Source organism: Vulpes vulpes, chromosome 3, assembly GCF_048418805.1.
Source record: "Vulpes vulpes isolate BD-2025 chromosome 3, VulVul3, whole genome shotgun sequence".
Classification (NCBI taxonomy): Eukaryota; Metazoa; Chordata; class Mammalia; order Carnivora; family Canidae; genus Vulpes; species Vulpes vulpes.
The window spans coordinates 26,645,718-26,662,248 of NC_132782.1; the positions used below are offsets into that span (position 1 = coordinate 26,645,718).

The 16,531-nt window shown below is 38.6% G+C and overlaps 1 protein-coding gene across 3 annotated transcripts in view; it reads left to right on the forward strand.

The window, feature by feature from the left end:
• The window catches only part of DNAJC10 (DnaJ heat shock protein family (Hsp40) member C10), a 53,587-nt gene extending 51,671 nt beyond the window's left edge, over positions 1–1,916 (forward strand). For all 3 annotated transcript variants that reach the window (XM_072752108.1, XM_072752110.1, XM_072752109.1), the window contains one exon: positions 629–1,916. In XM_072752108.1, the coding sequence (XP_072608209.1) occupies positions 629–640 (12 nt within the window). In that variant the 3' untranslated portion in view covers positions 641–1,916. The remainder of the gene's footprint in view (positions 1–628) is intronic.
• Positions 1,917–16,531: the final 14,615 nt, after the last annotated feature.

A 16,531-nucleotide genomic window follows, 5' to 3' on the forward strand; every position in this document is an offset into this window, starting at 1 on the left:
CATGAATGCTGGAGTGCTTTCTGAGTGGAATTCAATAAAATGGCCTATGAGATTTTTTTAGATTCTTTCCCTGTAAGGTGAAAAAAGGACAGAAAAGAACACAGATTCTGGAGAGGACTAGAGACAGGGAGACGTCTGGCTTTATAGAACCTTTATAGAACCGTATTAGAACTGCAGACTCCAATATAGAAAGAAGCCTTACATACCATTTTGAGAGTTACATTTTATCCAAATCTAAAAGACAGTTACAAATCTTTATTTTCTTGGGTTTACAAAAATATTTTTCTCATGTTTTGACTATGTTAGCTTCCTCAAGAGGTTTGAAAATCTGACTCTTATCTCGAGTTGTTAAATATTTGAAATAGGAAATGTTATTAGTCATAAGTCAGAATATCATAATTGAAATTAAGTTAAACATACCAATATGACTGTAAAAGTGTAATTTGTAGCATCTGCATGGACAGGAAAGAACTGAGAGACACCCTTTTCTTTTCCACTGTTACAGTTAAGCAATGTGTATTTCATACAGCGATCCATCCATTAAATAGTAATTAATTTTTTAAACGGTAGAAAAAAATTTTAATTTCAATTCATACTTTTGCTTTCAATGACTTGTACATTATTGTAGGATGAACTTTAATGATGTTGAAGATGAAGAAAAAAGAAAAGGAGTTCTAACAAATGACATCAGAAGACGTCTTTTTAGGATGTTACTACAGTCTTCATGGGAATAAATGAACATTATCTTGGACTTGTAATTGCACTGTCTGAATTCTGTACAACACTGGTATAAATGAAGGGGCTGCAAGCTTTTTCTGTAAAAGGCCAGATCGTGAAGATCCTTGGCTTTGTAGACCATATACAGTTGTCACATATTCTGTTTTTGTTTTGTTTACGACCCTTTAAAAAATGTAAAGACCATTCTTAGCTCAGGGCCATTCACAAACAGTTGGCCACGAGCCACATTCAGTCCATGGGTCATTGATTCCTGACCCCTGGAAATGATGTTAAGACTGGCTGGCTCAGACAGGAACCTGCCCTATTACGTACATACCTGTCTAAGTTGTACAAAACGGGACTCTCTTCCTTAAAGTTTTGTGGCTGGCCTGAAAACTTGATTTAGTCACTTATTCTGAAAATTGGATGAAAATGATCCTGTCTCATTTTAAAAACACAACATAGCAAACAGATATCCTATTTTCAATGCTGTATTACAGTAAAGTGATTCTTTTCTTTCTAAAGGTTAAAGAACTGATTTTAATTTTTCACAATTGAGAAGAATTTTTGTAACAATAAATAAACCCAGTAGATTTCTACAGCATCTACAAATACCTGAGGAAAACCATATTTGTAGCTATTAACTGGCACTGTAGAGTATCCCAAATATATCAAGTATTTAGAGTTCTATATTTTAAACATGTGTGTTCATTTATTTTCTGAATTGCTTTCTTAAAAGTTTTCCCTGTGATACTAAATGACTTTTGAAGCATAATTCTAATATGTATGGTTTTGCCTTCTGGACTTAGTTTTGATACAGATCTTTTATTTACATTTGCCTTCTCCCCCTGCCCCATAGTTGTGTTTTTTCACTGATCTGATTTCTTCATTATTCAAATAGGAAAAGTAACTTTGCAGTTTTGTTTCACTATAGCTCATAATGACACTGTGGTTATTCCATTTATTAGTTTACTGTTGGATGCTGCTGTTTTCAGATAAATATTGGCATAACTGAACTTATTTTTGTAAGAAAATTAAGTATGTAAATCTAAGGATGAGATTTTTTTTCCTTGCATTTTAACAAACATGTCAACACATGCAGTTGTTTAGTTACAATTCAAAGTATATGGAATGGTAAAAATTCTGTTTGATCAAAAGAAGTCAGCAAATTAAAAAAAAAAAAAAAGTTTTCCCAGAAACATTAGGATTATGCCTTATTATATTGGAAGAGTTTTATTTTTTTAATGTCACTTTCCTTCCCCAGTATTTCCTCATAATTATCACTACAATTTCCTCATAATTATCACTACAATTTGTATAAAAATATATTTTCAAGTCTAATCCTATTCATATCCTCTCCCATTTGCTTCAGTTGAATCCTTCATATATGTGGGCAGTTACAGAACAATCTCCACTTCTAACCTAAATTTAATATCACTTTTTAGAAATATCAGTAATGGCAAGTAAAGTACCTTTCATGTATTAAATTTTCATTGCCTAGAAATCTCAAAATTGGCTTTCTACAATAATCCTAAAATGGAAGACCTAAAGAAGTCTTAGTGTTTATTGAATTAATGTACCAATTATGTGAATACCACTGTGCTGGACCCTGAAGCATATGTAGGAATCCAAGGGATGATTCCTGTCTCCCAAGCATCTGTAATTCACAGTTCTGACACTGAACCCATAAATAGGTTATAGGTACCTATACTGTTACCTGTAAATAGAATTCCAAACTTACTAAAAAACATCTTAGGCAGTAAAAAAAAAAAATAGTGAACACTATATATCCTGTACCTTGGTCTCAGTATGTACTTGTGGAATTGGCTCTAAAGCCAGGGCTACCGGGAATCATGTTAAATATATATCCTACAGTATCCATCAGGAGGCTATTTTCTGCAGTCAAATCAGTGTCATTGAGTATCTCAAAAACAGCTGGCAGAAATTAAGGTTTTAACGTTGTAAGTGCAATAGAGCACCCTGAAGAGTGCCAGGTGAAATATGCCATTTCTCTCAGCAACACCATTTTTGTGTGCCTTGGGTAACAAAGCATCATTTCTAGCATACCAGAGACTATTGTCAGGCAACTATATTTGAAAATTAGGTATATTTAAATATGTAAAACAATTTGGAGTTTGTGTTTTAATATTAATGATGCTTATCTATTCCAATTTCCCAAATTCTATTTAGAATCTTTTATATCTTTTTTACTTAATGTATGTGATTAAGATAAAGGAAGATGAAATTATTTTTATATTGTAAAAGTTTTCTTTAAATTTGTGCTTTGTTTTCTAATGGTATTCAAAGCAGGAATTTTCCTAAGTATAGTTATCAGAATTGCTGTTTTTTCCTATGGAACATATTTACAAAGATGCTTAGAATATGAACGGCTAAAAAAAAAAAAAAAAGAATATGAAAGGCTTTAATGAGGTATTTTTCAGCCCTTTTTAAAACAGTTTTTTTGTATAATTAGGCCCTAGGTCTACCAAACTCAGGTAAATGTCTTAAATTAGACATATCCAGTCCATCGTGATTGTTAAATAGTACAGAGGTCAAGTTAACAAAATGTATTTTCAGTTTTCTATAATGATTCCTGTAACTGATTCTGAGCATGAGAAGAAAATGATCTTTCTAGTAGCATGCTACTCTACACATAAACTTTTAAATACACCCAAATTCCTCTGTTGAATAGCTTGTTTTCAGTAAAAGTAATGACAATTCAGGTCAGCCACCAGGCTAAATAGAAATGTATTACTGATCATATACAAAAATGTTAGTCATTCACAACTTGAGTCTTTTTTATATTTAACACTAGATTTGCACTTAGATTCTTGTACTGTCATACAATCCCCTTCTTAGAGGTTGATCTGTTTTGTGAGGGGTCCTAAACCTGAGTTATGGCTGCAAGCTAATGTCAGACTGAGCAATACGAAAATCCTGATCAGTTGCTTACACTGTCTAGTCACTTGAGTACATTTTTTAGTATTTGCTGTCCTGTTTAAAAAAAAAAGAGAGAGAGATAAAAAAAAACCTATTCAAAAAGATCTGTGCTAAGGTCCACAAAAAAATCGTTCCATATCAACTACTGATAAAGAACTGCTATTCCAAACATTTTAATATTTGACCTCCTCAAATAGAGAAAATAAAGAGTTGATTCTAGTAGAAGATGGTGTAATAGGAGTCTCCTGAGCCCACCTCCTCCCATGAACACTGAATCTACAGCTGTGTACAAAACAATTCCCTCTAAAAGAAATCCAGACCCTAGCCAAGTGACTCCTGTCCATCAGGTTAATGAGAGAAAAACCCACACTGAACTGGGCAGAAGCAGCTCTGACACAATCCCATAAAACCCATCCCCCTGTGCTAGGTCACAACAAGGAGGAACTCATGACTTCCAACCAAGAATACCTGGCAAAATTGTCCTTCAGAATTAAAAGAGAGAGTTCCAGAGAAGCAAAAGCTGGAGGAAGTCACCACTAAACAAGCCTTACAAGGAATGTTAAAGGAATTTCTTTCTTTCTTGAAAGGGATTAGTAAATACAAAGAATATGAAAGTATCAGTCTCACTGGCCAAAGTAATACTTAGATTCAGAATAATGTGATGCTGGTGGGTCCATCATTTATAAATCTAATATAAAAGTGGAAAGACAAAGGTAGTAATAACTATGATAGTTTGTTCATACTAAAGATAAGGTTTAAATTGTGTCATCAGATTCACAAAAATCAGATTTTTGTAGGAGAGTAAATTGTTAGCATAAAATAGACTGAGGGGTTTAAAGATGTTCTACATTAAAATTCATGGTAACCACACAGCAAAACCTGTAATAGAGTCACAGAAGTTAGAGAATGGAATTAAAGTGGATCACTACAAAACATTAACAGCTTACAAACGAAGACCACAAAAGAGGAAGAACAAGAGAACTCTAAAACAGAACAGTTATGAAATATTAGTAATAATCATACAGAACGTTAATTAACCTGCTACCAAGCTATCAATGGTCAAATTTTGTAAATGCCTCGAAACTGAAAATGAAAATACAACATACCAAATCCTATAGGATGCAGCAAAAGCAGTTCCAATAAAAGTTTATAGTGATAAAAAAAAAACCTACTTTAAGAAAAATGAAAGATCTTCAGAGAGGGGAAGATGGCAGCCAAATAGGAGGACCCCAGGCTCACCGTGTCCCACAGTACAGCTAGATAACTATATCCTCCTAAATACCCCCGAAGTCAATCTGAAGACTGGCCGAACAAACTCCACACTAAAGGTAGAAGAGGGGCCACATCACAGAAGGTAGGAAATGCAGAGGCGTGTGCAGCCTGAGAGAGAAAGATTGTGGCCACTGCAGTGGAGAGGGAGCCACAGGCAGGAGGAAAGGGCAAGAGACAAACTAGCACACAGGCAACATGGATCCCTGTAGCAACTGGCTTGGAACGCACAAGGGCCCAAGTTTCATGACTTCTTGCAAACAGCAGGACTTAAACCCAGATTTTTTTTTTTTAAGATGTTATTTATTCATTCACAAGAGAGACACAGAGAGAGAGAGAGGCAGAGACACAGGCAGAGGGAGGAGCAGACTCCATGCAGGGAGCCCGATGCGGGACTCAATCCCGGGACTCCAGGATCACACCCCGGACCGAAGGCAGGTGATAAACCTCTGAGGCACCCAGGGATCCCCCTTACACCTGGATTATTAAAGGTCAAGCATATTTGGCTCTGGGAGAGCCTGGGGACCCTGAGACTACTCTTGGAAAAAAGGAAGGACAAACACCCCATGGACACACAATGTGGAAATGGTGATCTGAAGAGCACCTGGGGCACACATTATTTGTTCATCTTGGAGCACATCCCAGAGAGGAAATAACCGAGAGACATGCCCCACCCACCCAGGACAAAGGAATTTGCAGAGCCATTTCTTTCACCCACCCCTCAGCATAAGCACTGGGCCATCTGTGGGAACCAGCACAGCACCCACACTCACTAGTCCTGTCCCCTGCACTCCACTGGAACTGCCCTTCGTAGTCATGCTTGCCTGAGTCTCAGGATGGTGGGGCCTCCCCCAGAAGACAGGCCTAAACCCCTGCCAACACCACAGTTCCTGGCACAGGTTTCTGAGGTCTTGGTTCCAGAAGGAGTGGTGACAGGTCTCATTTCATGTACAGACCAGAGCACACCTAGTTAAAATGCACCACCTTCAGGCCAAAGACCAAACACTACTCATGACAGGCAAAGAGAGCCTCTGCAGATGACTGCCCTAAAGAATAAAGTGGCCAGAACACAACAGCAGAGCACACAGCCCACACTGGAGACAATCCCAAAAGCTCCAAGTCCTGGGGAACAAGGGATACTAGACTGTATGGCATATAGGACCTTCATAAAGCCATTATCCTCAAGAACAGGGGATATGGCTGGCTTATATTGCAGATAAATAGACACAGAGACTTAGACAAAATGAAAACACAGAGGGATTTGTCCCAAATAAAAAAACAGGACAAGGCCATGCCTAGAGATCTAGATGCAATAGATATAAGCAATGTGCCTAATGGAAAATTTAAAACTGATCATAGAGATACTACCCAGACTTGAGGAAAGAGTGGAGAACATCAGTGAGACCATTAACACAGAGATAAGGAGGAACGTAGCACAGATAAAGGGCTCAAAAACCCAAATGAGACATGTGTTTGGTAGAAAAAAACAGGCAGGAAGAAGCAGAAGAATGAATTAATGACCTAGAAGACAAAGTAATGGAAAGTAAGCTGAACCAAAGAGAGAAAAAAGAATAATGCAAAACAAAAATATACATAAGTAACTCCATCAAATGTACCAACATTCATGTTGTAGGAATTCCAGAAGAAGAAGAAGAAGAAGAGAAAAGGGAGGAAATAATTTATTTGAAGAGGGGTGCCTGGGTAGCTCAGTCAGTTAAGCATCTGCCTTCAGCTCAGGTCATGATCCCGGGGTCCTGGATGGAGCTCTGCATCAAGTTCCCTACTCCGCAAAGAGCCTGCTTCTCCCTGTCCCCCTCTGCCTGCCACTCCCCCTGCTTGTATGTTCTGTGTGTCAAATAAATAAAATATTTTTTAAAGATAATTTATTTGAAGAAAAAATAGCTGAAAGCTTTCCTAACCTGGGGAAAGAAAACATACCCAGATCCTAGAGGCACAGAGAATCCCCCCCCCCCAAAATCAACAAAAGCAAATCCATACCAAGACATAGTCATTAAAACAGCAAAATTTAGTGATAAAAATTTAAAGTCAGCAAGACAACAGAAAACAGTTAAATACATAAAAAAGAAATCCCATTAAGGCTATCACCGGATTTTTCAGCAGAAACTTTCAAAGCCAGAAGTGAGTGGCATGATATATTCAAAGTGCTGATGGGGGAAAACCTGCAGCCAGGAATACTTTATCCAGCAAGGCTATCATTAAGAATAGAAGGAGAGAGAATTTCCCAGGCAAACAAAAACTAAAGGAATTCATGACCACTAAACCAGCCCTGGAAGAAATATTAAAGGGGTCTCTTTGGAAAGAAAAGACCAAAAATCACAGCATGAAAGTAGGAAACACAAAAACAGTAAAAATGAATATTTCTGTAAAAAAAAAAATCAGGGAACTCAAAAGATATAAAATATGACACCATATACCTAAACCATGGAGAAGAAAGGAGTAAAGAAGAAGTCCAAACCTAAACAACCATCAACTTAATACAGACTGCTCTGTACGGAAGAGGTTATCTACAAACCTTATGGTAGCCATATATCAAAAACCACTAATAAATACGCAAAGAATAAAGAGAAAGAAATCCAAACATATCAGTAAACAACAAACCATAAAAGAAAGACAAAGGATTAGAAAAAAATCTTCAGAAACCACAAAACAAGTAATAAAGTAATAAATACATATCTATTGGGATCCCTGGGTGGCTCAGTGGTTTAGCGCCTGCCTTTGGCCCAGGGCGTGATCCTGGAGACCCGGGATCGAGTCCCGCATCGGGCTCCCTGCGTGGAGCCTGCTGCTCCCTCTGCCTGTGTCTCTGTCTCTCTCTCTCCCTCTCTCTGTGTATCTCATGAAAAAATAAATAAAATCTTAAATAAATAAATACATATCAATAGTTGCTTCGAATATCAATGGACTGAATGCAATAATCAGAATACATAGGGTGACAAAATGAATTTAAAAAAGTAAAGACCCATGTGTATGCTGCCTATAGGAGACTGTAGACCTAACGACACCTGCAGATTAAAAAGTGAGGGGATGGAAAAACATGTACCATGCAAATGGATGTCAAAAGAAAGCTGAGTAGCAGTACTTAAAATAGACTTTAGAACAAAGAAGGACACTGGATAATAATAAAAGGGACAATCCAACCAGAAGGCACAATTGTAAATATTTATGCACCCAACATGGGAACACCCAAATACGTAAAACAGTTAATGACAGACATAAAGGAATTATAATACGCTAGTAGGAGACTTTAACATTCCACGTAAATCAATTGCCAGATCATCTAAACAGAAAATTAATAAGGAAACAATGGCTCTGAATGACACACTGGACCAGATGGATGTAACTGATATATTCAGAACGTTCCATCCTAGGGACGCCTGAGTGGCTTAGTTCGTTAAGCATTTGACTCTTGATCTCAGCTCAGGTCTTGATCTTAGGGTTGTGAATTCAAGCCCCACACTGGGCTCCCTGCTGGACGTGGAGCCTACTTTAAAAAAAAAAAAAAAACACAGAAAACAAAAACCTGTACTAAAACAGCAGAATACACATTAATTTCAAGCACCCATGGGACATTCTCCAGAACAGATTACCTATTAGGCCACAAATCAAGCCTCAACAAATTCCGAAAGATCAAAGTCCTGCATCTTTCTGACCACAAGCCTACCACAAGAAAAAATCTGGAAAGACCACAAACAAATGGAGGTTAAATAATGTGCTACAAAATAATGAGTGTATCAACCAGAAAAAAAAAAAAGAAATTTAAAAGTAGACAAAAACAACTAAAAATGGAAACAATGATTCAAAACCTGTGGGATGCAGCAAAAGCAATTCTAAGAGGAAATTTTAAAGCAATATAGGTCTACTTTGAGAAGCAAGAAAAATCTCAACCTAATTCTAGTGCCTAAAGGAGCTGGAAAAAAAGAACAAAAAATAAAACCTAAAGTCAGCAGAAGGATGTATGTTGTCTAAACTTAGAAAAAGCTAAATAAGAAATTTTGTCCACCTCCTCCCCCCATTAATTTACAATGATCTTCTCTGAGGATAAGCCGTGGCTCTCTTATGTCCTCCTCGGTTTTCAGAACCTCACACATGTAAAGTGTATACTCTAATTAACAACCAGAAATATTGTACTATATTTTTAAGTTTGTTTAAAATTAATTTTCCATGAATTCAACTGTGAGAAGAATTATTAACAGAAGCTATAATTATTTTATGCCATAAAAGTTGCAGGTAATGGTCTGTAAGTTGGCAGCCCTTACAGTGCTTAAGGGGGTATTGTAGTAGATATAATGGTAACTTTTTTTTTTTTAGAAGTGATTTTTTATTGTATTTAAGGTAGCTTTACCTATCAAGAAAGCAATTATTCCTTCAAAAGGAAATTTCTCTAATGATTTTTATGACTTCATAATTTTTCTCTCTGTGTAAGTCCTTCTGACAAATTTCCTTTAAAAATTTTTAGTCCAAAAATCAGGCACCAGTAGATGGCAGTGAAAAATAAGCAGAGACATAGAAGATATTTCATTACTCCGAGAAAATGCTGTTTCTACCTCAGTGGTGGATGAGAATTTACACAGCCTTGTTTGCCTTTGTTTTTCTTTCTTTTTTTTTTTTAAGACTTTATTTATTTATTTATGAGAGACACAGAAAGGCAGAGACACAGGCGAAGGGAGAAGCAGGCTCCATGCAGGGAGCCTGACGTGGGACTCGATCCCAGGACCCCAGGATCATGTCCTGGGCTGAAGGCAGCACTAAACCGCTGAGCCACCCAGGCTGCCTGGCCTTTGTTTTTCACTATAAAGATCCTGAATATCAGTCACATGCTTTCGACCGAAAAACTGCAAATAAACTAACACTGGATTTCGAATCCCTAAATTTATAATCTAGTTTATAATCTACAGCAAATAAGGCCAAGGAATAATCAAATGAGCAGTGACATAGAAGAATAAATTCAAGAAAGTCTTGGGGAGGAGTTCAGATGGCTGAGGAGTAGAGGACCTTAATGTCCTCTGGTCCCTGGGATTCGGCGAGATAGTCATCAGATCATTCTGAACCTTCGGGATGCAGCAAAAGCAGTTCTAATAGGAAATTTTAAAGCGACATAGGTCTGTGGAATCAACCTGAGACCCGAGAAAAGAATTGCTGCCACCCCACAAATAGACAAGCGACCACCTTTAGCGAGGTAGGAGGCAGAGAGGCGAGTCCAAGGCCACAGATGGGGAACTAGGCCCTGGGGCGGGGAGCCTCGGGTTGGCTCCTGGGAGGTGGCATAAGCTGCAAAGGGCCAAACTGAGACTTCAGCAGTCTGTCCTGGTGAGACCTCCCCGCCTGAGAGGTGCTCCGGTGGCGGAGCCGGAGTCCCAGGGGGGCGGCATGGCCTCAGGGTTCCTGGGGTCACAGGGAGAATGGGGGGCCTGAGTGTGCCCGAGCTCCCAGAGCCCGCAGAGCAGGGAAGTGGGCTCCAAAGGGCCAGTCGAGGCTCCCTACTCAGTGCTGCCACCAGCCCCGATGGCTGCGTGTTGGGCCAATTGCTCTCTGAGCTGGGCCAGCAAAAGGCAGAAGCGGGGCGAGACCCCTCGCCCTCCCCTGGAAGGGACAGTGTGGGTCCTCCCCGTAGGACGCCATGAAGTGTGGAGGCTCAAAACAGGGGCACCTTTCTGAACTCAAATGCTCCGCCACAAGGTGGGCGAACACAGAATGGGGACAGAAACCGGGGAAACGAGTAACCGACTGCTTTTCTGTGATGGTGCACAGAAGAGTCGGGGCATGGACGTCCAGCTCCGGGGCTACAGGCTGGGGTACATTTCATCGATGAAATGTAGGTGATGAAAGCAACGTAGGTCTGTGGAATCAACCTGAGACCCGAGAAAAGAATTGCTGCCACCCCACAAATAGACAGGCGACCACCTTTAGCGAGGTAGGAGGCAGAGAGGCGAGTCCAAGGCCACAGATGGGGAGCTAGGCCTTCTGAAGTGCTGGAAGCCTTCAGGGAGCAAAACGGTGCCACCCAGTGCAACCTGGAGCCGCTTACACTGAGCCCAGGGCCCTGGCAACGGGCGTAACAGTTCTGCCCCGGGGCAAAGACATCTGAGAACCAACACAAAGTCCCCTCCCTTGGAAGATCCACAGAACATCAGCTAATACCAGGTTTACCACCCAGACAACTGTAAGGCTTCAGACCTTGGGGAAAACAGTACATAGCATGTGTGGGGTTGTTTAGTCATTAGTGTTTCCATTTTATTTTTCTTCCTTTTCAGCTGTTTTCTTATTTTATCAATTCTTTTTTTTAAGTATTTTTGCATTTTTTTTCATTTATGATATATATAAATTATACTTTTGGTTTCCTTTCTTCTAACAAACAGACCAAAATGCATTCATGATCTAGCTTATTGTTGTGTTCTGTTTTACTTCTTGTTTGATTTTTTTTTTCCTCATTTTTGGAGGGGGGGGCGGGCATTTGTTTTCTTCTTTTTTGTTTTGTTTGTATCTTTCTGGTGCTGTTGTTACTATTTTTGTATTTTCTCTCTCATCTATTCTTTTCTGGACATAATGATGAGACTGAATAATTCACCCCAAAAGAAAGAACAGGAGGCAGCATTCACTGTAAGGGATTTAATCAGATTAATATGGATATAAGTAAGAGTTTGGGCCTAGAATTCAAAACAATGATACTAGCTGGGTTTGAAAAAAGCATAGAAGTCACTAGAATCCCTGCTGTAGAAATAAAAGAACTAAAATCAAATCAAGCTGAAATTTTAAAAGGCTATTAATAGACATAGTAAAATATGGAGGCTCTACCTGTTAGGGTAAATGAGGTAGAAGAGAGACTCAGTGATATAGAAGACAAAGTGATGGAAAATAAGGAAGCTGAGAAAGAAAAAAAAACTACTGGATTATGAAGGCAGGATTTGAGAAATCAGTGATACCAGAAAGTGAAATAATATTAGAATAATACGGGTCCTTGAGGAACAGGAGAGATGGGGCGGGGGGGGGGGGGGGGAGATGAAGGTATATTTGAACAAATTCTTGCTGAGAACTTCCCTAATCTGGGGAAGGAAACAGGTATTCAAGTCCAGGAGGTACAGAGAACTCCCATCAAAATCAACAAAAGCAGGCCAATATCTGACATATAATAGTGAAGCTTGCAAATTTCAGAGTTAAAGAGAAAATCCTAAAAGCAGCTCAGGACAAGAGGTCCTTAACCTACAAGGGTAGAAATGTAAGGCTGCCAGCAGACCTGTCCACAGAGACCTGGCAGGCCAGAAAGGGCTGGCATGACATATTCAGGTGCTAAATGAGAGACGCATGCAGCCAAGAATACTCTATCCAGCAAGGCTGTCATTCAAAATAGAAGGGGAGATAAAGAGCTTCCAGAACAAACAGATACTAAGAGTTTGTGATCACTAACTCAGCCCTGCAAGAATATTAAAGGGGATTTTTTGAATTAAGAGAGCCCAAAAGTAACAATGACCAGAAAGGAACAATCTACAGAAACAACAGCCTTACAGGTAATATAACTGCACTAAATTCATTATCTGTCAATAATTACTCTGAATGTAAATGGACTAAATGCTCCAATCAAAAGACACAGGGTATCAGATTAGATAATAAAACAAGACCCATCAATATGCTGTCTATAAGAGACTCATTTTAGACCCAAAGACACCTCCAGATTGAAAGTGGAGAGGCATTTATCATGCTAATGGACATCAAGAGGAAGCTGGGGTAGCCATCCTTATATCAAACTGGATTTTATTTTATTTTTTTAATAATAAATTTATTTTTTATTGGTGTTCAATTTGCCAACATACAGAATAACACCCAGTGCTCATCCCATCAAGTGCCCCCCTCAGTGCCCGTCACCCATTCATCCCCACCCCCGGCCCTCCTCCCCTTCCACCACCCCTAGTTCGTTTCCCAGAGTTAGGAGTCTTTATGTTCTGTCTCCCTTTCTGATATTTCTTACCCATTTCTTCTCCCTTCCCTTCTATTCCCTTTCACTATTATTTATATTCTTATATTCCCCAAATGAGTGAGACCATATAATGTTTGTCTTTCTCCAATTGACTTATTTCACTCAGCATAATACCCTCCAGTTCCATCCACGTTGAAGCAAATGGTGGTCAAACTGGATTTTAAACCAAAAACTATAAGAGATGAAGGACACTACGTCACAAAAAAATCCAACAAGAAGATCTAACAATTGTAAATATTTATGCCAACATAGGAGCAGCAATTATGTAAACTAATTAATAACAAAATTAAAGAAACACATTGAGAATAATACAATAATAGTAGGGCACTTTAACACCCTACTCACAGCAATGGGAAGATCATCTAAGCAGGAGATCAACAAGGAAACGAGGGCTTTAATGACACATTGGACAGGACGGGCTTCACAGACATATTCAGAGCATTCCATCCTAAAGCAATAAAATACACATTCTTCTCTAATGCACATGGAACATTCTCTAGAATAGATCACATACTGGACACAAATCAGGTCTCAACCAGGACCAAAAGATTGGGATTATTCCACTGCATATTTTCCGACCATGATGTTTTATTTATTTTTATTTATTATTAAATATTTTATGTATTTACTCATGATAGACACACAGAGAGAGGCAGAGACACAGGCAGAGGGAGAAGCAGGTTCCATGCAGGGAGCCCGACGTGGGACTCGATCCTGGGACCCTGAGCTGAAGGCAGATGCTCAACCACCGAGCCACCCAGGCGCCCCACAAACTATGATGTTTTAAAGCTTGAACTTGATCACAGAGAAAATTTGAAAGGAACACAAATACATGAAGGTTGAGGAGCATCCTACTAGCAAATAGGTCAACAGGAAATTTAAATATCTTTTTAATTCATGGAAATGAAAAAAAATAATTCAGAACCTTTGGGATGCAGCAAAGATGGTCCTGAGAGGGAAGTATACAGCAATACAGGCCTTCTCAAGAAATAAGAAAAGTCTCAACTACACAACCTAACCTTACACCTAAAGGAGCTGAAGAAAGAACACCAGATAAAGCCTAAATGCAGAAGGAGAAGAGAAACAGGAAATATTAGAGCAGAAATCAATGAAATAGAAATCAAAAGAACAGTCAAACAAATAAATGAAACCAGGAGCTGGTCCTTTGAAAGAATTAATAAGATAAACCTCTAGCCAGATTTATCAAAAAGAAAAAGGACTCAGAATTATAAGGGAAAGAGGAGAGATCACAGTCAACACTGAAGAAATACAATTATAAGAACATATTTTGAGCACCTATATGCCAACAAATTAGGCAATCTGGAAGAAATGGATGCATTTCTAGAAACATATAAACTACCAAAACTGAAACAGGAAGAAATCGAAAACCTGAACAGACCCATAACCAGCAAAGAAATTGAAGAAGTCATCAAAAATCTCCAAACAGGACTCTAGGGCCAGATGGCCTCCCAGCAGAATTCTACCAAACGCTTAATACCTATTAACCAAACATTAATATCTATTCTGCTGAAGCTGTTTCAAAAAATAGAAATGAAAGGAAAACTTTCAAGCGCATTCTATGAGGCCAGCATTACCTTGTTCCTGAAACCAAAGACCCCACCAAAGAGGAGAATTACAGCCCAATATTCCTGATGAGCATGGATGCAAAGGTTCTCACCAAGATACTAGTCAATAGGATCCAATAGTGCATTAAGAGGATTACTCACCTCAACCAAATGAGATTTATTCCTGGGCTGCAAGGGTGGTTCAACATCCGCAAATCAATGTATGTGACACACAACATTAATAAAGGACAAGAACCACATGATCCTCTCAATAGATGCAGAAACAGCATTTGACATAACACAGCATCCTCTCTTGATTAAAACCCCCTTTGGTGTAGGGATAGAGGGAACATACTCAATATCACAAAAGCCATATACAAAAAACCCACATTGAATAGCATCCATGATGGGGAAAAACTAAGAGCATTTCCTCTAAGGTCAGGAACACGACAGGGACGCCCACCCTCACAGCTGTTCAACATAGTGCTGGAAGTCCTGGCCTCAGCAGTCAGACAACAAAAAGAAATAACAGGCATCTACATTAGCAAAGAAGTCAAACTTTCACTCTTCACAGATGTTGAAAATCCAAAGACTCCACCCAAAAGGGCTAGGACTCATTCATATAGGAATTCAGCAAAGTAGCAAGATAGAAAATCAATGCACAGAAGTCAGTTGCATTTCTATACACTAACTGTGTGACAGAAGAAAGAGAAATCACAGACTCGATCCCTTTACAATTGCACCCAAAACCCTAAGAATACCTAAGGATAAACCTAACCAAAGAAGTAAAGGATCTATACTCTTAAAACTATGGCATATTTATGAAAGAAACTGAGGAAGACACAAAGAAATGGAAAAACATTTCATGCTCATGGATCGGAGGAACAAATATTATTAAAATGTCTACACTGTGCAGAGCAATTTACATATTCAATGCAATCCCTATCCAAATACCATTGACATCTTTCAGAGCTGGAATAATCTCAAAATTTGTATGGAACGAGAAAAGACCCCAAATAGCCACAGGAATGCTGAAAAAGAAAACCAAAGCGGGTAGCATCACAATTCCAGACTTTAAGCTATATTACAAAGCTGTAGTCATCAAGGCAGCATGGTCCTGGCACAAAAACAAACACAGAGTCCAATGGAACAGAAAAGAAAACCCAGAAATGGACCCTCACCTCCGTGGTCAACTAATCTTCAAAAGAATATCCAATGGAAAAAGGACAGTTTCTTCAACGAATGGTGGAGATTCTAGATGTGGTTTGGCTACTTACTAAGTTTGGACAAACCGCTTAATTCATCTTCTGCATCCTGATCAATTCATACGCTAACAGCAAAAATATCTCTTCCGCCTAGTTGTCACGTAGATAAAATGAGATAACGTGTTTTGTAAGAAAAACATACTCAAGCAGCAAAAATCAAGAATGTGAGGATTTTGCAGAATGACATGATTTCTTAATGAAAAAAAAATGATAAGAAAAAAAGAGGAAGAGAACTTATAGATTAAAAGAAAATTTTAAAAGAGACACTTTTGAGTCATATCAGCCAAAGGCAATGTGTAGACTTTATGTGGATTTTAACTTTAAGAAACTGACTGCAAAAAATTTATGAAATATTTGAGGCTATTTAGAACACTTGGCTGGACATTTGATATTAACCAAATATTGTTTGGGGAGAAGGAATAATGGTGTTCAGGTGTGCTAGTAATATTTACAAAATAACAGTGTCTGGAATTTGCTTTAAAATCATCCGTGACCAGAATGTTGGAGGAAGATGGAGCAGAGGAGAGAAAATAATAATAATCCGGGAGGTGGTTGTCAAGTGAAACAAGATTGACTGTATCTTACTGGAGCTGAATAATGGATAAATATGGGTTGGTTATACAATTCCATTTTTTCTACTTGAAAATTGCCATAATAAAGTTTAATAACTGTTTAATTTTTTAAAGGCAAAATGTTGTCTTTATAACTAAGATACTGTTGAAAGTTCATGCAGAACTCCAAATGACAAATTTATAATCATCTCTCTGCCAGAGAAATCAGTGTGT